Below are 25033 nucleotides of genomic sequence, written 5' to 3'. Positions count from 1 at the left end.
TATTCGGTAGAATCAACATGTTACACCATACTAAACACTGAGTCACATGAGGATGCTGTGAAAGGAACTCATTGACAAGTTGGCTGAAGAGGCAAATACACAAAAGAAACTTGAAATTGGAGTACTGGGTGTGCATCTACAATTGTAACTGAGGCACAAAAATTTGAAACCATGGGATGACCATCCACAAAACAGTGATCAAGAGTGCAACTAAGAAATGGAATACTACTCTCCCCGCCTCTAGGAAGAAAGCAATCATACTGTGGTTATTACATATTGGCCACATGATAAAGACCTATGAGCTCCTCTTACAGCAAGAGCATGCACGCAACTTCAGTTATGATGGTGTTTTAATGGTAACCCATAATCTCACCAGGTCTGGTCTTGTGGCTAATCTATGATGAACCATAAATCTGACTACTTCTCTACCCCTGATATCTGCGGATTATGGAATAGTCAGTGAAACAGTCATACATTTCATGAGGGAAGGTGGATATTGCACAAAATTTAATGCACCTCACAGTTTCACAATGTGGGTGGAGGATCTCCAGTTATGACACCTCTAGTCATGACGTGACATGCCCCAAAGAGTTTCCAGCTGCAATCTATCCCCTCTCCTTCATATACTACTATAAACATTATTAATTTTTTAAAACTATTTAAGCTGGTAACCCATTTAGTTCCTACTGGTATTCATCTTCCCACCACATTTTAGATAAAATGATTGTGACCACTTTTTTTACTGCATCCTCCACTATAGCATAGGTGTGAGGGGGGTGCATCACAGTTTTTTGACCAATAAGGTGCAGCACTTGTATTGCTTCTTCACCAGCATCCATTATTTTTCTTCTTTTATAACTCTCACTAACCTTCCACTTTTTTTAGTTACCTGGGCTTTAAAAATAACTTCCTGTGGAAACAGGAACTGCTAACCAACATGTTTAGTCTGTTTAAACCCATAACCGTGATTATCATCATCCCCATCATTGTAATCGTCATCCGGACCACACACCTGCAGAGGTCATATCCAAGTGTATCGCAGCACTCTGACATTGTAACTCGCAGCAAAATAAAATAGGCTGTATCTTGCAGCGGAGTTTTCCTGGCCAGCACAACTGCTTCGACAACCTGCCCTCCATCATCTCCACACTGCAGAAGATGGCTTAAAATAGCCCCTTTAGGTGAGCATCTTCATGCAAATCTTAGACTACATTATTTTAATATGCTAATTTTTAAGTTCATACACAAACGATTTGACTCCAACAACCTAAATTGCAGGGAAGGCCATATTTAATAATTTTTGGAGTAGGACTGGAAGTAATACATTATTAAAAGCCCCAGAACTATATGCAATAGTAGTGACAGGACTTGGTATTTGTTATTAATCATTTGCATTTTATTTGATAAACTGTAGTGGGTGTCAGGTGTTTCATTACCATTAATGAACTAAATTCCTGTGTTCAAATGTTTTATGAATGCAAGAGTATACTGCAGTTGGCATCAATGGATTTTGTCATGTGGATTAGCATTATGTTTTGCAATTAGAAGGATGATTTGAATAATTCAATCAGGAATCAATTATTCCTTTGCTCATATAGGGTTATAAATGTTGCTTCTTTCATTCATATGGCGTTACAAATGTTGGGTAAAAACATTTGTTTTGCAGTAGGCGTATTAGATATTTAGGTATCATTAGCTAATGAATGGGAGAGGAATCGCCAATGTCGCAAATACTTTATGTAGTTCTGTATTTGGAATGGATACCTTTTTCATCCAAAACACCAAACCTTATTTTTGTTGTCATATGCTTCCATTAGAGTAAGCTCTCTCACAGTACATCTGAAACATAGTTATTAGCTTTTCATTTATAACAACAGACTAGCAAACGGAGGGCATACATCTACTTCAAAACAGATGCCTAAACCACAACACACACACACACACACACCTGTTCTGATTCACATAACCCCCCCCCCCTCCCCTCAAGCTATGTCAGACAAATGTGCATGTGATACAGTATACAAAAATTTTGGACAAATGAGCCCTTCTGGTTCATGTATGTCTCCAGGATAACCGAGTTCATTGCAAACATACATGTTTAATAACAGATGAATATCAAAATGGAGGCAATTTCATCATTAAACATCCCCAAAGTAGAAATTCTCTGCGACAGTGACTAATGGCCCAGGTGAAAATGCCGAGAGAAGTTCAGTAGAAGAAAAGTAAATAATAAAAAAGAAAATAATCAAGGCAGGTCAGGAAGCCACAGGTATAGCGAAAGCAGAGGCAAAGAAGCTATCAGTAACAAAGTAAATAATCAAGCTAATGGGTAGAAGAGGAAGGTGTAAGGATATCAAGGCTGAAGTAGGAAAGTAGTATACATTGCTTAGGAATGAAATTAATAATAAGCTCAACAAGGTAAGCTGGAAAGAAGGAGAGATACATGTAAATATCAATAATTTTAGCCGCAGCATGTGCGGAACTTCGGCAACTGATCATAAAAAACTAATCTCAAAACAGACTGAGTCACTTTTATATATTTCTAGTTTAAGTTAAAACATCTTAAAACCAAAATGTTTTTGAGTTGACAATAGGAGCAGTATTGGTGTAGTATTTTGCCATATTGGGCACTAGCCAGCTATGCAAAAAACACAAGTGTTCATTATGAACAGTTGACTGGTGATAGTACTACTACATCAGTGCAGCCATCTCATCACATTCTGGTTTGACGCTAGTTTATTCAAAACCAGTAACTAGAAATCAATTAAAAAGCAACCAAGACTGTTGCAAGATTAGGTTTACATGTAAAGAGATTAAGATAGACACAAGTATCCAAATAGTTGATACAGTACTCAGTAAGATGAAAAATAATTTCAGAGGAGTGAAATGTGCTGTTAACCTATGAAGTACAGGTTGAAAATTATTAAAAGCAGAAAAACTGGCAAATAGATGGAAAGAGTACACTGAGGGTCTGTACAAAGGAGAGAATTTGTACTGAAGTGTGACAGAATAGGAGCAGGAAGTTGACATGGAAGAAATATGAGATCCAGTGATGCAGTCAGAGCTCAACAGAGGACTGAAAGATCTTGGCCTAAACAACTCAACAAGACCTGATGGTAGACTTTCAGTGTCACTGAAATATGTTGGAAATGTAGGAACTAGAAGGTTATTTGAGTTGTAAAAATTGTTGGAAACCAGTGACCTGTCATTAGTCTTACAGCAAAGCTTATCATCATATTACCAAACAGGGCTCAAGCAGATAAATGTCAAAACTATGGGTGGTTAGTCTGACAAGTGACACTGGCAAATCGCTAACCAAAATCCACCACTGTAAAGTGTATGGCAGAGTTTAATACACACAAGAATAGAAACATTGCAGATGCATTGGACAACGATCAGTTCTATTTCAGGAAGGAAAACTATACCAGAGACGTAATTCTGAAGTTGACCTCAATAATTGAAGCCAGACTGAGGAAAAATCAGGACACCTTTCTAGCATGTGTAGGCCTCGAGAAAGCCTTCAACAATGTGAAGTGGAATAAGATGTTCACAATCCTCTGTGCGTTGGGGCTAAAATACAGGGCACAGAAAAGTAAGCTACATAACCAGTAAAATGGTCAAGAAAAACAATTTCATATTAAGAAGGGTGTAAGGCAGGACTGCAGCTTATTACTGTAGCTCTGTTGTTCAACTATTTCATTCAAGAATCCATTAAGCACATCAGAGAAAATTTTGAGATATCAGCACTAATATTAAAGATTATATAGCACAACTTATGGCTTAGAGAGAAACAAAGCAATGGTGAAAGTGACAAAGTGTAATAGAAAGGAGCATAATTATTTGCATAACTTCTAAATTAGGAATGACGACAATGAGAGAAATGAAAGAGTTCCTGTGTACAGGAAATGAGCTCACACAGGATGGCTGCTGCAAGGAAGATATCAGAATTATATCGGAGCATGTGCAGAAGTCTTTTCAGAAACTGGACATATTTGAAATTTAGTGCTCTTGGAGAATGTTAAAAATTGAATGGAAAGATAAAGTATGAAATTACTAAGACGAATAGGGTGCAGAAAGAAGTCTATGGAAGACTCTTACCAGATGAAGGAACTGATTACTGGAATGTCTGCAATGGCACCCAGGAATAGCGGATATGGTGTTCACAGGAGCAGTAGGAGGGAAAACAATAGTGCCAAAGTCTGGAATATGATACACACATTATAGAGGATGTTGGTTACATAGAGGTGGAAAGATTAGCACAAAACAGGTAAGTATCGAGAATATCTTCAAACCGTTCAACAGACTGATGGTTTAGAATCTGGAAGATGAATGTATGTGACGTATTATAAGTGGAAGAAATTTGTGAATTGTGTAACTTTAGTTTTGGTATTATGAGGTAACTTGTTTGCAAGTATGTATCTACAGAAGGGCACTGAACAAAATGTAAAAGTACTCATTGCACTAGAATCGTAAATAATTATACGTCTGCCTGAGTGAATTTTTAGGTTTTTAATAGCATTTTATCGTAAAGTTTCGTTAACATTTTGTTGTTCTACCATGCTGTGATATTTAATACATATACATGTATTGTGTGCTTATCAGATAAAGAGCAGACGTGTGAGAGGAAAACACATTTGAAATTTGTGGAACCCTGCTGATTTCCGCAGTAGCCACTCAGGTTATATGGCACTGAATTTAACGTGGAAGGCAGTAGATCAAAAATTATCTTAATTATTATAAACTAGGTTAGTGCTGGCGCACAAACCATTGCCATCATGTCTCACTACAATGCCATCAGTAGGAAACCACAGACACATTCTCATTACGTCCTTATACTGCACCCACTGATTTCTGTGAGTTCCACACATCGAAAAGCTCCACAAATGGTGTACAAGTTCAGATGTGTTTAGGAGAAACATTCAGTTCTTTTGGGCTGGTACAAATTTCATTATATAGAACCGGAACATGTTTTTTACACATTTATAAAAATTACATTGATAAATAATGTGCAAAATACATTATTGCTATGTTTACAGTTATTTATTACATAAATCAATTGCACAATGACAGCCCGTATGTTATTTACTGACTCAAAACTGTATGATACTTAATTCTCACGTAATCATGATTGCGTAGTACTCAGTTCGTGGGTGACTTCACAATAAAATTGATTTTATGACCACTTTCACTTGTTTTCAATTATTGCCCTGTTGTCTGCTCTAATAACAATTAAGACGCATAGGAAGATACTGGTTCACCATTTAGGCCGTTCGTGGTGCTCATTATTGTGGAATGCTATGCAGATCCGTGCAAGGAAAGAATTTCTGCTAACATTTTATTTCTTTTGTTGCCGGGCACCTTGTAACCAAGTCATAACTCTGTCGATTCCTTCACCTGTTATTGAACTCGTTTCAACAACTGTTATCTCTTGTGTTATTTCTTTTTTCAGCCGATTTAATTGCAAAATAAGTAACGCCTCGTTCCTCATCTGTCTGTATGAAGCATCCATTTTCGACAGAACAAGTAACACCTACAAAAGAAAAAGGACCGAATTCAGAAATATGGATTTTTATCTCTTATGAGTTGTTTAAACTCTCCATTGCATTTACCTTCGTATGTTTGAGACATGGTTCTGCAAGAATAGAGTACAACAACACTCCCGCTGCTGAAATTTGACATAAATTACTGGCATCGACTACATAAATAATTTTCTTCACTCCTTGGTAATAATTCCTCCACATTGGTGCCATTATTCCCCCGATTTCTCTTATTGTTATTTCTTTTTGGCTCGATAATTTGACTGGAACGATGTTTAGTCCCACTGTAGGGACTGTACTCGAAGTCACATCAATTTCTTCTTTGTTTTGCAATCGCTTAAGTAATAACGTTTTTCCAGCACCAGTTGGACCGAGACAGATGTACATTTTACAACACGTTCTGTTTCCTAACGATCGCAACGAAACACCCGTTAGTGTTACCATGGAAACAAGTACACTACACAATTAATTACTGACTTCAAACGTTGTCTCAGGCCGTCAACATTTGGAGCGACTGAAAGAGACGCAACGGGCAGGCGATCTAACTCAGCAACTGGTAACAAACTGGCTGGCAACGCATTTCAGCAGACAGCGCAACTCCGAGATGAGTAACTATAGTTGCCGGGTGCAAGCGTGGAGCAGAGGGACAACTGTAATTCACTATATTGCACCCGGAATATCTATTGTCGAGTACAGTTTAAAGCGTAAGAGAAATTAGGATGATCACACTCGAATGAGAAAGCTAAGAAAATTCTAGATTCATCCAAAGAAAGCAACTGCAGGCTAGATGTAGCAGACAAGGAGCTGCAAATGGATTCGAAATTCATAGCTTTTTATAGAACGATTAAGGGGAGTTGGAATGCCGGAAAATGGAAAAAATTCACATTTTCAGTTTTTAACCTTATAACTTAATTTGAAATTTTCTGCTTAAAATGGTGCAAAATTTGTTAAGGAATTCCAATTGGAAGTATTTTTATTTAATTTTTCAAAATTACATGTGCGCCCAGCAAAGTTACCCATCTTGTGATTTGTACACATTTAAATCTTCGCATTTCCGAAAACATTACATATAGAAGGCTGTGGATTTCACTCTTCAGTTGTAGAATCTTTGATCCTTCCATAGGTACCATTGTTTTTACGACTAGCTGTGTTTATTGTTCAGTTTTTGATCTGTGAGTGTTTGTTTTGAGCCTCGAGTTTAGTTTGTCGCTCATTTGGAGTTTGTTATCTGTCTTGTTTTGACTTTCAGTGGTGAGTGCGTAGTTTCTACGATGCCTAGGAGTGCATCATTATTTAAAAAGCGAAAGTTTCGCGGTAATAGATTTACAAATAACGTTTGTTCAAGTGATTCTGCTTCAGCACCTGTTGATGCTGGTGAAAGTTCTGACGTTTGTACAGCTGAGATGTGTGAAGGAGACACGCCCACCAGTGCATCAAAAAAGAAGTTATCAAACTGTGCAAGTGAAATTACAGATGAAGCTTCTAATGAACAATATGTTTTAGTCGACTTTCCTGTTTTTACTGAGTTTATGAAGAAATGTTTGTGTTGTAATCTTTGTGGAGGTTCTTTTGATATGAACATAACAAACTCTATAGGACTTTCCTGCAAAATTGCTATAGTTTGTGCCAGTTGTGAAAATGAGACCTGTTTTTGGAGCTCTAAAACATGCAGTAGCAATTTGTTTGAGAGTAATATCAGGCTAATGTATGCAATGAGAGCAATTGGTAAAGGACATACTGCTGCTCAAACATTTTGTGCCATAATGAATCTTCCACCTCCACCTGCTAAAATTGACAATTACACTGAAGTGATAGGAGATGCTGTTCAGTCTGTAGCAGATTTATCAATGAAAGCTGCTGCCAGTGAAGCAAAATATATAAATGAAGGAAACCCAGATATCCCTGTTGCTTTTGATGGAACCTGGCAGAAAAGGGGTCACACATCCAAAAATGCTGTTGCTACTGTTACTAGTGTGGACAGCGGTAAAGTTTTGGACTATGAAGTGCTCACTAAACATTGTTACCATTGTGCATCTGGTAAGAAAGAAGCAGCTCACATATGTAGCAAGAATTATGAAGGTACGAGTGGAGGCATGGAGGCTGCCGCTGCTGTGAAAATGTTTAGCAGATCAGAAAAAGAACGGGGAGTATTTTACACAAAATTCCTTGGAGATGGGGACTCCAAGGCATACAAAAGTGTTACAGAATCCATGCCATATGTCAATAAGACAATAACTAAACTAGAATGTGTCGGTCATGTTCAGAAACGAATGGGCACTCGTCTAAGGAAACTGAAACAGAATCTGAAGGACAAAATTTTGTCAGATGGTAAAACCATTAGAGGTCGCCTGTCAGATAAAATTATAAATGAATTACAACAATACTATGGTATGGCAATAAGAAATAATGCAAATAATTTGCAGGAAATGAGACAAGCTGTATGGGCCACATATTTACATCGATCATCAACTGATGATAATCCTCAACATTTTGCTTGTCCAGATGGTCCTCAGTCATGGTGCAATTATAGAAAATCTCAAGCTACTGGGGATCCTTATCACCATAAAAATTATATTCCATTGGCTGTTATGGAAGTAATTAAACCAATATATAGAGACTTGGGGCATCCTGATCTTCTGCGAAAATGTCTTCATGGTTGTACCCAGAATCAAAACGAGTCGTTCAACAACCTCATTTGGACTCGTGTACCTAAGAATGTATTTGTTGGGATAAAAACATTGAAATGGGGAGTCAGTGATGCTGTTATTTCATTCAATGATGGTCATATGGGTAGGCTAAAGGTCATGGCAAGGCTCGGCATTGCTCCTGGTATCAACACCATCAGAGGTCTTCAGCTTCTGGACAGCGTGCGAGTAAGGAAGGCTCAGTATGCAGCTGAATTTAATACAAAAAAAGCAAGGGCAGCAAGGAGAAGAAAGCTTCTAGGTGAAGAAGAAGAACTAGAAGATGACCCTGATTACTCTGCTGGACACTTTTGATAATAGAATAAAAGGTATTTGTGAATTTTCATAATAAATTACTTTAATCGCATTTTCTGGCATTTGACATTTTTAGTGTTACATGTACCTTTATCTCATAAACCACTCAACCAACAACATTCAAATTTTCAGAAATGCTGCAAAACAGTTCAAAGAGGCCACTGAACTAGAATCATGACAAGAACTGGCTTATTCTCTGAACTAGGGAAGTTTATGTTATACTTTTTCCAATAAAAAATGGCTTAATGGTAAAAAATTCATAAATACTATACCAACAAAAAGAAAACATTGGTTCTAGTTCAGTGGGCTCACAATATATGCTGAAAACCTCTGCCAGAATTTCAAAGTTCTGAAGATAATAGTTCCAAAGAAAAAGGTACACAAAGTTAGCAAATTTAACATTGGCGAGATAGGGCATTCCAACTCCCCTTAAACAGTGCTATAGTGATTTGACAAAGCTGATGGATAAATCAAACAGCCCTCTTCAAGTAGAAGGGACCTCCGGACACGGAGGCAGAGCGATAGGGAAGCTTGCGCATGCTTGACGGCAGAGAGCGGGCAAACAAATCCACGTTGCCGAAATGTGTTGCAGTCAACAACAATCAGGTTAATGTGCCTACGGTACATCGTATCTACGAGAGGGTCTAAAAAAATTTAAAACTCATTTCGATCAATCTTACGTCACATCTCGACGACACTGCGTCCACTGCAGCTATAACCCATATTGTAGAAGTGTTTACACGAGTGATTTGTAAGCAATCTCCTTCATAGACTGATTGCACTTCCCCAGTACTCTACCAATAAACAGAAGTCTACCATCTGCTTTACACATGACTGAACCTATGTGATCGTTCCATTTCATGTCCCTAAAACGTGTTACACCCAGTATTTGTACGATTTTTCCGATTCCAACAGTGACTCATTGGTATTATAGTCATAGGATATTATGATTTTTGTTTTGTGAAGCGCAAAATTTTACATTTCTGAACATTTAGAGCAAGTTGCCAATCTCTGCACCACTTTGAAATCTTATCAAGATCTGACAGAACATTTATGCGGCTTCTTTTACTGTATATTGTACTTCTCTATAGATAGCTGCATCATCTGCCAAAAAGCCTGATTTTACTATTAACATTGTCCACAAGGTCATTAATATACGACATGAACACACTTCCCCAGGGCACACCTTAAGTTACTTCTACTTCTGACGATGACAAGCTATGTTCTGCCTACCAAAAAGTCCTCAGTCCAGACACATACGATAGTACTTTTGACAATAAGGGTAGGTGTGATAATCAAATGCTTTTCGGAAATCAATAAATGCTCTCTCTACCTGATTGCCTTGATACAAAGCTTTCAGTATGTCATATGAGAAACGTGCGAGTTGGGTTTTATATGATACACTCCTGGAAATGGAAAAAAGAACACATTGACACCGGTGTGTCAGACCCACCATACTTGCTCCGGACACTGCGAGAGGGCTGTACAAGCAATGATCACACGCACGGCACAGCGGACACACCAGGAACCGCGGTGTTGGCCGTCGAATGGCGCTAGCTGCGCAGCATTTGTGCACCGCCGCCGTCAGTGTCAGCCAGTTTGCCGTGGCATACGGAGCTCCATAGCAGTCTTTAACACTGGTAGCATGCCGCGACAGCGTGGACGTGAACCGTATGTGCAGTTGACGGACTTTGAGCGAGGGCGTATAGTGGGCATGCGGGAGGCCGGGTGGACGTACCGCCGAATTGCTCAACACGTGGGGCGTGAGGTCTCCACAGTACATCGATGTTGTCTCCAGTGGTCGGCGGAAGGTGCACGTGCCCGTCGACCTGGGACCGGACCGCAGCGACGCACGGATGCACGCCAAGACCGTAGGATCCTACGCAGTGCCGTAGGGGACCGCACCGCCACTTCCCAGCAAATTAGGGACACTGTTGCTCCTGGGGTATCGGCGAGGACCATTTGCAACCGTCTCCATGACGCTGGGCTACGGTCCCACACACCGTTAGGCCGTCTTCCGCTCACGCCCCAACATCGTGCAGCCCGCCTCCAGTGGTGTCGCGACAGGCGTGAATGGAGGGACGAATGGAGACGTGTCGTCTTCAGCGATGAGAGTCGCTTCTGCCTTGGTGCCAATGATGGTCGTATGCGTGTTTGGCGCCGTGTAGGTAAGCGCCACAATCAGGACTGCATACGACCGAGGCACACAGGGCCAACACCCGGCATCATGGTGTGGGGAGCGATCTCCTACACTGGCCGTACACCACTGGTGATCGTCGAGGGGACACTGAATAGTGCACGGTACATCCAAACCGTCATCGAACCCATCGTTCTACCATTCCTAGACCGGCAAGGGAACTTGCTGTTCCAACAGGACAATGCACGTCCGCATGTATCCCGTGCCACCCAACGTGCTCTAGAAGGTGTAAGTCAACTACCCTGGCCAGCAAGATCTCCGGATCTGTCCCCCATTGAGCATGTTTGGGACTGGATGAAGCGTCGTCTCACGCGGTCTGCACGTCCAGCACGAACGCTGGTCCAATTGAGGCGCCAGGTGGAAATGGCATGGCAAGCCGTTCCACAGGACTACATCCAGCATCTCTACGATCGTCTCCATGGGAGAATAGCAGCCTGCATTGCTGCGAAAGGTGGATATACACTGTACTAGTGCCGACATTGTGCATGCTCTGTTGCCTGTGTCTATGTGCCTGTGGTTCTGTCAGTGTGATCATGTGATGTATCTGACCCCAGGAATGTGTCAATAAAGTTTCCCCTTCCTGGGACAATGAATTCACGGTGTTCTTATTTCAATTTCCAGGAGTGTAGATGTTTACGAAACCCATGCTGTTGGCATTGAGGAAGTCATTCTGATAAAGATACCTCATCATGTTTGAGCTCAATATGGTCTAAGATTCTGCAGCAAATCGATGCCAAGGATATTGGACGGTGGTTCTGTGGATCACTTCTGCTCACTTGTAGACAGGTGTGACCTGTCCCTTTTCTCAAGAGGTATAGATTATAGTTAGGAGACAGGATAACTCAGCCACAGACTCAGTATAGAATCTGACAGGGATTCCATTGGGCCCTGGAGCTTTGTTCAGTTTTAATGATTTCACCTGTTTCTCAACACCGCTGACACTCATAGTTAGGCATTTCAACTTTTGCTTTGCTACCCTCAGTTTCAGTCCCTGTCTCATTCGCTAGGGACTGGACACTAACTTTGGTGCCACTAACAGCCTTTACATATGACCAGAATTTGTTAAGGTTGTGTGGAAGATCACTTGACAGTATTCTTCTACGGTAGTCACTGAAGGCATCACACATTGCTCTCTTGACAGTCAAATGCGTTTCGTTCAACATCTCTCTATCTATAGCCCTACACTTCATTTTACACCTGTTATGTAGTAATTGCTGTTTCTTTAGGTATTTATTTAGAGTGACTGTATACCATGGAAGTTCAATCCCATTATGAACTGTTCGACTGGGTGCATATCTATCAAGTGCATGGTCAACTTTTAAACTTGAGCCATAGTTCCTCTACATGCTGAAAGTTTCAGCTTCCTCATTGAGATATGACACTGCAGATTTTTTATGTAATTTACTGAACATTTATATCTTTCTTCTTGTTTTAGTTGTCGTTTGTACTTTGGTAATCATTGTTGCCACAACCGCTTCATGGTAACTGATACCAATTTCGATGTTGTCATCCTCAGACAGTTGAAGTCCATTTGTTGCTGTGAGACCCAATGTATTTCCACCATGAGCGGTGTTCATAGCTATCTGTTCTAGGTAGTTTTTACAGAAGGCTTTTAGTAGAGTTTCACAGGCATTGTAATGTGGACTTTAAGATCATTCTTGGGTCATTCCAGCGAGTGTCAGAGAAGGCTAAGAAGACCAGCTTTGTGCATGGAGTTTCAACGAAGCTCACATTTGCAGCATTGACTCCAGAACTGACTGTGGCTCTTTTGTTCTGAGTCGAATGGAAGGAGTGAACTAGATGATTGAAACCTTAAATTGACAGCAGTGCCATTTTGGGGGAAAATTTAAGTGTATATCGAAAGGATAGGCTAATGGGAAATGGTGATGGTGAATTTGTTGCAGAAGACAAGAAACTTAAAGCCACCAAGATAGAAATTCAAGCTGCATGTGAGATTGTTCAGACAAGACTCATTATCAGGGCTGGGCAGAAAATGATTCTTAAATCCTTCTATCGCCCATCAGACTCATCTCCTGATATAACAGAAAACTTTAGACAAAACCTCAGTTCCCCAATCAGACTGTAATCATTAAGGGAGACTCTAATTGTCCAACAGTTAATTGAGAGAATTACAGTTTTGTTAGTTGTTAAAACGTGTGCCACAATCCGTAGGTGGTTGCACCCTGTTCACGCAATGGCTGTTGTAATAGTCTCTCCAACATGTTGAATGCGGCATCCAGGCATACATACTGAGTGCACCCGGTTTCCTTTCCTCGCCCTTGCTGCTGTTTCCCTAAAGAGTACCATAATTTGCCATATATTTGAACTGCCGAGGAGTAATAGGTGCATACCCTTTTGTGTTTGTCTCCTCCTGACACCGAAAAAAAAATAGTTTTAAGAAAAAAGGTGAAGTGAGTCCTGCTCACTCAGTTTCAGTGAAATTGAAGTACAACACCTCAGACATGTTGGTTAGGGGGACCAGTACAACACCCAGTCCTCCCTGGTCCCCCTTGACCCTGTGCAGGACACCTAGATCTACCACTGACATGCCACTCGCAGCCAAATGGACGGGTAATGACAGATCCTGTACTTTGTGTAGAGTAAACAGGATCCACAGGGCAGGATAGTACATAAAGTACCTCTGGTATGTGTATAAGAGGTACACGACTCATGGGAACTCTTTCGACACACCAATTCGCAGCAGCTGTCAATCGTTTAACAGTAGTCAAGGCGATTTCCAGCTGCTAACGAACGTCAACCAACTCATCCCATGTTTAAGAACAGCGTTCACAGTGGGGCTGCGTTTTGGCTGGTGCTATGTACTACAAGACAGTGAATAAATAACTTTAAATTAAGCCCATTAATCATCTTTTAATTTGTGGAGCCAAAATGTTGCTAATTCCTTATATGAGAATTGAAACAAATACAAAAAACCAGATTTCTGTTAAGGCAACACAAAAACCTGTGGTAAAATTACTACTTCCTTAAACAGTTTTGATGTTAATTATAGCTATAGCAAACTCGAAAAAAATCTAATTTACAATAAATGCAAATAATATGAAGGGCTACTCCTTTTTAAGGGGAAACTAGATGTAACACAATACGTTAGAAAATTTTCTACAGTATCTAAATCACAAACGCCGATTTAGTGCAAATTGCTCGCAGATTATGTAAAGGACAGTGGAGCTTCCGAAAATTCTCAAAACGCACGTGCATTTGCGTTGATATACACTGAACTTCAGGGTTGATGTATTCTGTGAACCACAATTTTAAAAGAGCATAATCAAGTTTAAGCCTACAATTGACGATAACAGTACGAGCTTATCGCGGCATTCGCGAATGTTCGAAATTTCTCAATAGATCACAATACAAAAGGGTATTTATAAATCAATGAAAGTTTCTGCAGAAGCGACACGAATAGTAAAGTATGCGAATCTGAAACATTAAATTGGCACAAGATCTTGTACACGCGGTCTCACACAATGGTAAATTCCGAATTCGATTTTCATATACATATGTACATGCGTATTGCACGGATTTTTCACTCAACTGATTCTGTGCACACTTCTACACTGGCGTGCCGAAGAGGAACACTGCAGAGTGAGTTTTTTCGATCAAAATCGCTAAAACGTGCAGCACCAACAAAGCACATCTTCTGCCTGTTGTAGCTAACAATTTCCGACCAAGACAATCAAATTTTCACTTTCTGTCACCTGATATGTATCAATCAATGGGCTGCAGGCAATCGGCTCTTGTCTGGTTTATACTGTGAGGAATATTTTTATTTTTAAGCCAGATCACAATATCCACTTTCCTGATCCTGAGATAGTATTACTTGATGAGCAAAAACACAAACACTTTAACAGAGAACATAGATGTATTAGCAATACAGGAAAAGGTCAACGAATGTAGTTGTTTGTATGAGACACAATGGGTAGAGTTAACTGTACTTATCCAACAATGTGCTCATCTGTTTGATGAAAGACCAAGAGTAGTAACAGATTATGCCTACAACACGGATGTCTACCCCATGAAACATTTTGTTGTAATGTCTCTTGCAGGGGTCTCTCCGCGATATTTTCAGAAATTTTATAAATTATATAACTCAGTACATATCTCGAAATATCTCTTCTTATCTTACCGATTCCTAAACTTTAATATACGATGATTATCAATGAAAATTAGTTTCAAGCCCTATTATTCCATGGAGCGTCCATTTACTCCATGGAATAGCTTCTCTGCTATCTATGTTTTCTCTTATGAAAAGAATGGAGGAGATCTTGCCGATTAGCCGTGAAAGAAGGAGGATGTATATGTATGTATTGTTGAGCTAGTCGCCATCTTGATGAGATTCTGTATGAGAGGGAATTTAATACATGAACTAAACTAAAGTAAGGGTGTTCGCGTATTATTTAACTGATTATTATTGACAGTGTCTGCTTACTACGCTGTGTTGCATGGGATCAGTGGGGAACGTCTGATTTACACTGGACGAACCTGCCGTTTTGTATGCTCAAGATATCCAGTTTATTACTTCAAATAAATAGGCTAACACGGTCTTACCAGCAGATCTCCGGTCTTCCCCATGTGATCACCGAAAATTAATAATTATTACAAATGTTTTCAGGAGATCGACTGACAATTTTCGTCGCACCGAGACTTCGAAATTGCTTCACTGCCTTAAGGAATTTAAGTTAAGCTCAATTTAATCAGGATAGAACAGTATTTAACTGTGTGAATGTGATAAGCCTGCTTTGTGAATGAAAATTCCCTTAATATACGCATGTTTTTACTATCCTGATCAGTGAAGCTAAATCAGGCCGGTGTGAGAGAGGTTTTTTAAATTTTAGATCCCACAAAAAAAATATTAAATTGTTCATCTTACCCCATACTGTGGGCACAAAAGGAAGCTGTAAGGAAGGAAATGGAATGCATGATCGACTGGGGGGAGGGTGAGGTAATAGAACCTTCCCACTTACCCTACTGTAGTCTAGCATTATCAATTGCACACCCAGATGGCAATGTGGTTAGTACTTGGTAGAATGGGCGTAAACAAAATTATTGTCCCAGTGAGGACACGACTAAAAAATTTAGAACAGCAGTTCCTGAAGTTTCATAGAGTTCAGTTTCTTACCTTGCTGGATCTCAAAGGATCCTACAGGAAAATAGCCTTGCACCATGAGAACAAAACGTATACACCATTTATATGTGGGGGAAGAAGTTATGAATTATGTGTGTTACCTTTTGGCTGGTGTTTTTATTGCAGCCTTCGATAAGGTATTGGGCCTGTAGCTGCTTAGCCAAGTTACAGGATATGTAGGTGACCTTTTGAATTCGACTCCCACATGGGAAGAGCACCTATGTGTAATAGCAAAGGTGCTTTGCCGTTTTTCTGAGTATGGGGTAACTGCAAACTTGAAAAAGTGAGAATTCGGAAAAGAAAGGATTAATTTTTAGGACACGTTATTTCACCTCAAGGTATCTTGCCTGATTCTGGGAAACTGCATGCCATTAGATACTTCTCACCTCTGCAAAACAAGAAACACCTCAAGCATATTTAGGCCTGTCCTCATTCTTTAAGAATTTCGTGTCCAACCAGCTCTTAAAGAGTGACACACTGTTGAACTTACTCAGTAAAACAGTACTTAGTTATAGATAAGTCAATGACAAAAAGATTTTGGAACTATAAAGAAGACACTTGTCAATGCCGATATATTAAACCACCCTGACAGGAACCAGGAATTTTGTCTAAGTACAGAAACATCATCACAAGGCCTGGGGGCATGTTTTCTCCAAATCAAGGAGATAAATAGTAATCAAACACCAAGTATCATTAGTTTCACATGTAGAATGATTACAGATTGCAAGTGGGCATAATCTGTAACTGGACTCAAAGCACTCACTGCCATGTGTGGGTGGTACACAAACGATTATTGTAATCACCAAGCTCTCTCATTTCTCCTAACCTGGAAACTACTACAAAGAAGGGTAACTCAATGGTGTCTATATTTACAAGAATTTTGTTTTAAAATAGTGTACATTAGGGATGAACAAAACATAATAGCCAATGCACTATCGAGAGTGCCACATGTTTTGAATTAAATTTTGAAAATTACTGAGCAGACCTCAGATATTAGAGTCTTACTAATGCACGACCGAACCTATGACTGTACTACGTAAAAATGTGCCGCAGCACAGAGTAGCTGCAAGAAGAGGATCAGTGCTGGAAAAAGGTAAGGAAAAAGCTAGGTACACAAATGTAAATAAGGTCTACACGATACACCAAGTAGTGCTATTTCATATATGCACACCAGAACAAGAAAATTGGTGTGTGTGCTTACCAGAGGACTACGTTGATAACTTTATTAACACTCTCTGTACCAGGCCTATTTTATGCACCCGTCCCTAGAAACCGGGCAATTTTACCAATATTAAAAAAATTACTGCATCAAATCTACTGTTTGGATTGTGGCAAATTTGGTACCATCTTGAAGCTGCACATTTCTACTTTAATTCTGAGTGAAAGAAACTACTTTACAATGCACAGCTTTAAGGTACAGTTATAGAAATCACTTAGATGTTTTAAGAATTTAGAAAAAGTCATACGAATAAGGGAATACAATTGTGATTTATTTTTAACCAAAATTGTGGCACTACATTACATGTTTCTGATAGTATACAGTATTACATATAAATTTCACACAGAATCATATTGTTTTTTAGTGTGGAAAATTTTAAAGCAAGGTTCCAGGCAGAGTGCAACGCCACACTGTTCACATTCGTATCGTGTCTCTTTGCGAGAAGCCTTGCCACTCTGTTTCTTGCTCCTGGAACTGCACACGTGACACACACGAGCAGCATACTTCTTAGTAGTTGCAGGTATGTGCTGCAAAAAATGTCTCTTTGTTAGCCGACCTACAGTTCCTTCATTTCTTGGAATGAATTCAAGTGTGTCGTCTTCAACAAGCTGAACTGCAAGCACTGTTATAAAGTCTGTTATTGTAATTTTCTTCCTGTGCACTGCATTGTACAGCCAAAATGCATTTGATACTCCCATAAGCAGCAAATGGAAATATAATTTTCGCCACCATTTCACAGTTCTGTGCTGGAACGGATTGTACTGCAGGCGTTGGTCTCCAATATCCACTCCAATTTTATTGAGGTTGTAATCAAGTACCTGAAGTGGTTTCAATACTACAGACCCATTTCTCTTAGTATGCGTACCAAATGTTGCTTGATGCCTTGTAGACAATGTATACACATCTCTCTTATCTTTCCACTTCATTGCCAATACATTATCTTTACGCCGAAAAGACATTTCGCCCTTTTTCAGCTTAGCAGATACTAAATCTTTAGGCAATCCTTTCCTGGATTTGTTCACAGTACCAACAGCTCCAGTGCCTTTCTCTGCCAGTTGCTGAAATAGCTCTGGACTGGAATAAAATCGATCTAAATACACAGTGTGGCCTTTGTTCAGCAAGCTGCTGTCAGACAACAATCGCAAAATAACCGCAGACGAAGAATTGTCAACAATACGCTTACCAGCATAAACTTCAAAATTTACAACATAGCCACTACTGGCTTCAGCAACAGCATATACTTTCAGTCCATACTTATGAGGCTTATTTTGCATGTAAACACGGAAACTCACACGACCTCGAAATGGGCAAATTCCTTCATCAATTGTCACTTTTTCTGAGGGACGATATGCCTGGATACATCGCTCCTTCAAATTATTATAATATGGCAAAACTTTGTAAAGTGGATGAAATCCATCTTCGCCTGGTTTTTTCTGATTTGAATTGTCAACAAGATGCAAGCATGACAGTATCTGAGTGAAACGCAAACGGCTCATGACATGGGGACAAAAGTTACAACTAAGAACAGGATTAGTGCTCCAATGGTCCGCAATTTTTGGCTTTTTCGAAACACACATGTGGAAAATAATACCCAAGAAACGCCTCATCTCACTTATAGTCACTGGCTTCCACGAACTCAAAACTGAATGGGGCTTCAGATTATTTCCTCTTCTTTTCTTCTGTATTGTCTGTGATGCATACAAATTTGTCTGTCTCTTGAGTTCATTTACGTCACTGTCAGTAAGGAACACTTTACTGCAATCCAGTACAGAACTCGACTCATCAATATCCACTAGTATCTGCCTGGGTGTCGTGTTGACAGGCAGAGGTCGGTAGGTGTCAACTGCAGTCCACTCACTGTCTTTCGGATACGGCACAGCTGCTGGATTTGAAGCAACACCTTCAACATCATTCTCGTCTTCATCTGAAGACAAACTGTCATCAATCTCGTCTTCTAAAAAGAATATCACATTATGTGTAACTACATACATCGTTTACACATGTTCAACAGATATGTGCGTACTGCACAATTACGTGGAAAATTCGGAAATACGTACCTTCAAACACACCATTGCATTCAGAATCGTCTGAATCACTCTCTACATTATCCAGAGTGTCGCTATGATTGATCAAATCCGCAATTTCTGCGTCTGATAAACCGCGCCGAAACATGATGACAAACAACTGAATGATATACAGACTGAGAACGCAAAGATAAGTTTTAACATGAATTACAGCGCTGCCGTGACATCTATGGACGCATTTTGTTAATAAACATCTGAAAAACGTATAGCGCTGGCCAAACCCGTAGAAATAACGTTGCAGTGTTTTGAATGAAATTAAATGTAGCGGCCCGTAAATTTTACGGGCTTGGTGATTTTCGCGCGATCCCAGGCCCGTAAATTTTACGGGCTTGGCGCTTAGAGTGTTAAGTGCACTCATAACTTGCGGGGCACTACGGTGTATCCAACTGTACAGACAAAATCACCAAGATGTGGGATACAACAAGTGATCAGAAAATGTGTAATATGCCAAAAAGCCACACACACTAAATAAGCAAGTTACATCCTATCATTTCGATGTAACCACCTGAATCAGTGGATGCAGCTGGCCCATATCTGCAAGGAAAGGAGGAAGTGAAATATGTAAGAGCATTTTATGAAGTCTTTTGTAAATACGTCAAATTATATGCTATAAGATCAGTAACCTCAGCCCTAATCATGAGGAGAATAATGGAAGATTACTTCTCAAGGGCAGGAAGGCCTCGGATAATCTTAACTGACAATGTGTCGTACTTCTGCAGCATGAAATGAAATAATTTGTCAATACATACAACAGCAAACACGTATTAGTATCTCGTTTTCACCCAGAGACCAGCCCCACTAAAGGAGTATTTAGATGGTTTAACCGGTTCATCCGTGCATATACCTGACAAAAAGACAATAAACGCTGATTCCCATTACAGCGCGGCATCGCCAGCGGAAGCGTTTTGTGAGGTGACGCGGCAGCTCGCGGAATTGGTGTTCCCATCTGGAAGTGGGACAGTAGCCACAGCCAATGACGGATCGCCACTGAGATATGGGGTAGGACCTATTGAAACGTGCTGGACATTTGATTACCGTGAAGGAAACGCGATATTGGGTGAAGGCATACCAATTTTTTTATTATCTTTACGATGTACTCTTTTACACATTTCATTATTCATGTTTTCTTACTTCACCATAAACAGATTTGATGATTAACATCAAAGATTGTTCACTACTTCATTTAGAAAACCGATCGCCCCAGAACAGAAACTTATCATAACAGTTTTTAGTATTGCAAATTGCAGTACCTAAACGCAGCTTACTGTAATGATAGTACTTTAGCTGTTATGCAATAGTCATTTATTTATAATTGAAAATATCTTATAGTTGATTCTCAATATTTGCTATGTTAAGATAATGTATTTTAACCACTCTTCGAGCGTTAGCTACTAAAACTGCCAACGAAGTAGTATCACAGAACTCAGCTCCATCTCTAAACTGCCACTAACATTTAATTACCAAGATAGACACAACGCTAACACTCACATCACAGTTTCCATGGCTACCTATGCCACAGGTGATGAACAGATTGAAACAATGTATGATAAAAGAGATTATTCATTACGAGAGACTGGAATTAGGTGGCAATTATAGGAAGAGAAAATAGTAGGAAAACATAGGCCAGGGGAAGGGATGAAAGGGGAAGAGACCTGATAGAATTTTGCACAGAACACAATTTAATCATCGCCAATACTTTGCTTAAGAGTTATGAAATAAGGATGCATATTTGGAACAGAGTTTTCAAAACTAGATTTTAAATTGTAAGACATTTCTCAGTGCAGACACAGACCAATGATAATTTATTGGTTTACAACTAAAAAGATAGTAAACAGCAGCAAATTAAGGAGATGGAAGCTGAATAAGTTAAGACCCAGAGGTTTTCGTTAATCTTAAAGGGTCATTAGGTAACGAGTGACTGACACGGGGAAGGAATCCACTGTAATACGAATGGATATCTTCGAGAGAAGAAGTGGTGAATGCAGCAGATGATGTAAATGGGAAAAAGGTAGAGCAGGAATCCTTGTATAAAACTTGATATACTGAATGTAATTGACAAAAGCGGAAAATATAAAAATGCAGCAAATAAAATAGGCTGTAGGGAATATAAATGTCTAAAAAAAATGGCTTTGACACGTAACTAAAAGTTGCAACTGCGATTTGGCGCATGGAAAACATAAATGCTGAAATTATATAAGAAAGAAAACTTCGCTCAACAGAAAAGAAACTGTCAAGAGCTCATTTGGCAAGCCAGAACTACGCAAAGAAGAGAAGGCTAAAAGGTGGAAGGAATATGTAGAGGGAGGGGCTATACAAACTAACATGAGCACAATGTTAGATACCTGTGAAATGTCTGAATACTCAAGGCAGTACACAGTTTTAATCTGCCAGGAAGTTTAATATCATCTGTTCATTCTGCTGCCCCCTCCCACTGAATCACATATCTTCAAAGACTTACATTATTTATACAAATCGTAATAGTCATAATAATAATAATAAACTGAATCATGTCACCTCCACTTAAGTTTGTAAACAAACTACTGCACTACAGAAAAAAGATGAAGGCAGGTTTTCACAGACTTGTAGTACTTATACTTGCATTCTCCCACCACTACTCGTTTAAGTCAACTTACATGTGGAAACAAGGGTTGCCAGATTTTTTTTTTTTTTGAGGGATAAAACGGAGCATTTTCCAAGCTATTCCGTTTTTGGTGAAGAAGGTCTATTTTAGAACTTTTTATATTTTTTGAGAGATAAAAATAAGTGTACTTAAATGTTTCCACATATAATGTTAATGAGATTTATGTACAAATACGAAAAACATTTATTCAAATTCATCTAACTTTCACTGATATTTTATAGATGTATCCACATTTTTCAATAATTTAGTATCTTGTTTTACATATTCAAGAAATTCTTTACATAACTGACAAAAATTCACCATAATTTGGAGCTCTGCCACAATCAGTTCTGTACAACATCTGTTTCTAGTCTCTTTTCATTTGTTACTCATTAATGAGAACACTCTTTCCACAAAAGCATTAGATCCTGGTGTATTGAATGAGAATTCCACTATCTTATAAATAGTTGGCGCTTTATGCTCTGGTACATCTGAAAAGAAATGTAACCACTTTGATACATCACTACCATTCTTTTTGACACTTTCAAGTAATGTAGTGTTGAATTCAGAGAATTCATCATACAAGTTATCAACACAGACCTGATGTGATGTTTATAGCTTTCCCGGTGTATTGATTGTTCCATAAAAACACGGGAGAACTGCCGGACATCAGTAACGTCCTGCCACGATATTTCGGCGCAGAGTCTTCTGGTCATCTTCAGGTGAGTGCCACTGTAGTAGTACTGGCGAGTACGCGCTGAGCTCCGCTATTTAAAGCCGTACTGTGGTGACATTGCGCATGCGCTGCTCAGCGTGCGCGTTCATAACGGCTCCGTGCGCTGCGCCTCGAGCTCTGGACTGTGAAAGCCTGGCGTATCGGTTTCAGGTCGATTTCCATCTTTATGCAGATAACTACGTCGACTACGAAGTTTCTCTATAACAGGATTCCAAGCAGAGTTTAGCTGATAACCGTTATCTCGATTGATGAGAGTCTCGTTGTCAGACAATCTTATTTCCACAGATTCATTGATAATCGAGCTCCAAAAGTTTGATGTATGGGCAAACATTTTTGTGTCGTTGTAATTCATGGAATGGTCTGTGGAAATACAATGTTCGGCGATTGCGGACTTGGTGGGTTGGAGAAGGCGAGTATGCCGTTGGTGTTCCACAATGCGTTCCTGCACAGTTCGTGTTGTTTGCTCTATATATGGTTTGCCGCATTCACACGGAATTTTGTAAACACCTGATTTACGCAGGCCCAGGTCGTCTTTAACGGATCCCACCAGTGATGAAGTTTTGGAAGGAGGACGAAAGATGACTCTCACTTGATACTTTCTCAATATTCTGCCTATCTGTGAAGAAATATTCCCAATAAATGGTAGATAAGCAGTCGACCTGAAGGTCTCTTCCTCTTGCTTGTTCCGTCGTTTGTAGGTCTTCATCACTCTGTTCACTTGCCTAGGTGAAAAGCCGTCCTTAATAATACTTTTTGCAGGTGTTCCAGTTCCACTTGAAGACTGTCGGCGTCAGAGATAGTATAGGCACGGTGGATCAAGGTTTTGAGAACGCCCATTGTTTGTGCTGGATGGTGGCAACTAGTAGCTTGTAGATACAGGTCTGTATGAGTGGGCTTTCTGTACACCGAGTGACCAAGTGTGCCATCACTCTTCCGCCGCACCAAGACGTCTAAAAATGGCAGACAACCATATTTCCCTATTTCCATGGTAAACTTTATGTTTTCATGTATGGAGTTCATGTGACCTAAAAATTCTTGGAGACAGTCCAGACCATGAGGCCACATTATAAAACTGTCATTTGAGTCTGTTGCCAATAAACAGTAAAATTAAGGTTTTTTTGATTCTCTTAAAATGGCTAAAATGTCTTTCACACTTTTAGGAGCCAGCACGTTCTTCGCCAGCAATTCCGCTTTTGTTTGACCCCAAGGAATCTTTCAAGCTGTCGCAGTATCTTCAAAAATGTGTGAAACGAGCTCATTTCCGCAGTTCACACTGAAGTAACTATGGCTGTGTCTGACTGCATGATACGCAAAGGCCTATTCACTTGAAGTGACTTTATGATGTTTCGTTATTTTCTTTTTACTTACAAAATAATCCTACAGTTTCTTTAATTCGACAATACATTTTCTTTTAATGCATGTCCCTTACATCCTGTGTGTAGGAACAAGCCGTTTTGTCCGCCATAAGAAATGATAAAATCCTTTCTGCATAAAAAACAAAACACCCAGAAAACGTATTTTCTCAAATGTTCAGATACACTTGAGCATGTTTAGGTTTCAGTTTTTTCCTTGGAGGAGAATTACGCTAATCTTCAATTCCATGTTCAGTCTATGCACTGGGGTGTAAATTGCCTTGTCTAATACTGATCGTGAAAATACAAGAATGTGTACTTATCAATTGGTCTCACAAGAAAATCAATTAATCATAAATGCGTCCCACTCTATCTACAGTTGAATAGAATCTGGTAATTTTGACAATAACGCATTAGGCTATGCAACAATGGCTTGTGGCTGCTGCAGCCTGTGCCTATAGCCCTGCCCCAGTGTGACCCATGACCTGCAGAAAAAAAAGGGATAGTTACTGTTTCTGAAAGGAGATGAGAACGAAAAGAAGGAAGTAAGGAATTATTTCTCTCTCTCTCTGCCTCTCTCGTACATTGCTCCCCAAAACCTACCCCACATAACCAGTCACCTTCTACAGTAGAAATGATACACAGACATAACAACGTTTTCTCAAAGCGCCTTATAGTGACATTATGTTCACATGTGGTACTTACGTGTAACAGTAACTGTTCGATAGCTACAGATGTTTGCAGTTGAAAACAGTACCTTGTAGTCATGATGCCTACCATATTGTATAGGTAAGTCTGTAACAGAATAAGGACAAAACGCCTTTTCTCAAGAAGTGACTTCTTGCAGGTTTTATTCAGGAAATTTAGATTTCGGCTAGTGCCTAGCCATTATCATTGTACCATTTCATAGCATCAATGCATGTTCTAGTTCGTCAGACCCTTGTTGTTCAGGCATCTGAGACAACTGTCTTGAAAGAACTGTGAGAGAGGCCTGAACAATAGGGGACTGATGTACTAGAGCATGCACTGATGCTATGAAATGGTGCGTTGGTAATGGCTAGGCACTAGCCGAAATCTAGATTCGGATTTGTCAAATAAAACCTGCAAGAAAAGGATGACTGATTCCTGTGGTCTATCATTTGAATGTCA

The 25033-nt window shown here is 39.7% G+C and overlaps 2 protein-coding genes across 4 annotated transcripts in view; both read right to left on the bottom strand.

Annotated features, from left to right (window-relative positions):
* Positions 1-6185, bottom strand: part of LOC126193670 (ADP-ribosylation factor-like protein 16) — a 39567-nt gene extending 33382 nt beyond the window's left edge. For 2 of the 3 annotated variants that reach the window (XR_007538483.1, XR_007538484.1), the window contains exons 1-2: positions 5610-6185; positions 4766-5530 (exon numbers count right to left, since the gene is read on the bottom strand). Coding sequence is in view for 1 of the 3 variants with exons in the window: in XM_049932705.1 (XP_049788662.1) it covers positions 5336-5530; positions 5610-5981 (567 nt within the window). In the remaining 2 variants the exon portion in view is untranslated. Of the gene's footprint in view, positions 1-4494; positions 5531-5609 lie in introns of those variants that run through there. The other variant, XM_049932705.1, reaches the window with a different exon arrangement.
* A 562-nt stretch (positions 6186-6747) lies between these two features.
* LOC126212981 (piggyBac transposable element-derived protein 4-like) lies at positions 6748-19264 on the bottom strand. The gene is made up of 4 exons (XM_049940554.1): positions 19150-19264; positions 18453-19046; positions 17586-18332; positions 6748-7196 (listed from the first exon to the last, which is right to left on the bottom strand). Exons 1-4 carry the CDS (start codon positions 19262-19264, stop codon positions 6748-6750), a joined length of 1905 nt encoding a protein of 634 aa, XP_049796511.1.
* Positions 19265-25033: the final 5769 nt, after the last annotated feature.

The sequence above is a fragment of the Schistocerca nitens genome, chromosome 1 (assembly GCF_023898315.1).
Source record: "Schistocerca nitens isolate TAMUIC-IGC-003100 chromosome 1, iqSchNite1.1, whole genome shotgun sequence".
NCBI classification, from domain to species: Eukaryota; Metazoa; Arthropoda; class Insecta; order Orthoptera; family Acrididae; genus Schistocerca; species Schistocerca nitens.
The sequence above is the reverse complement of the archived record's forward strand: the minus strand, read 5'-3'. Positions and strand labels throughout refer to the sequence as shown.

What these genes read in the sequence shown, in the direction of transcription:
- LOC126212981 (XM_049940554.1), bottom strand. Translation starts at nt 19,264, where the DNA reads ATGTTTCGGCGCGGTTTATCAGACGCAGAAATTGCGGATTTGATCAAT. An exon ending in TAATAATTTGAAGGAGCGAT is followed by an intron (nt 18,333 to 18,452) that starts GTATCCAGGCAT and finishes ATGGACTGAAAG; the next exon opens with TATATGCTGTTGCTGAAGCC. An exon ending in TACTAAGAAGTATGCTGCTC is followed by an intron (nt 7,197 to 17,585) that starts GTGTGTGTCACG and finishes TGCATGTTTTAG; the next exon opens with AGCTCCAAAAACAGGTCTCA.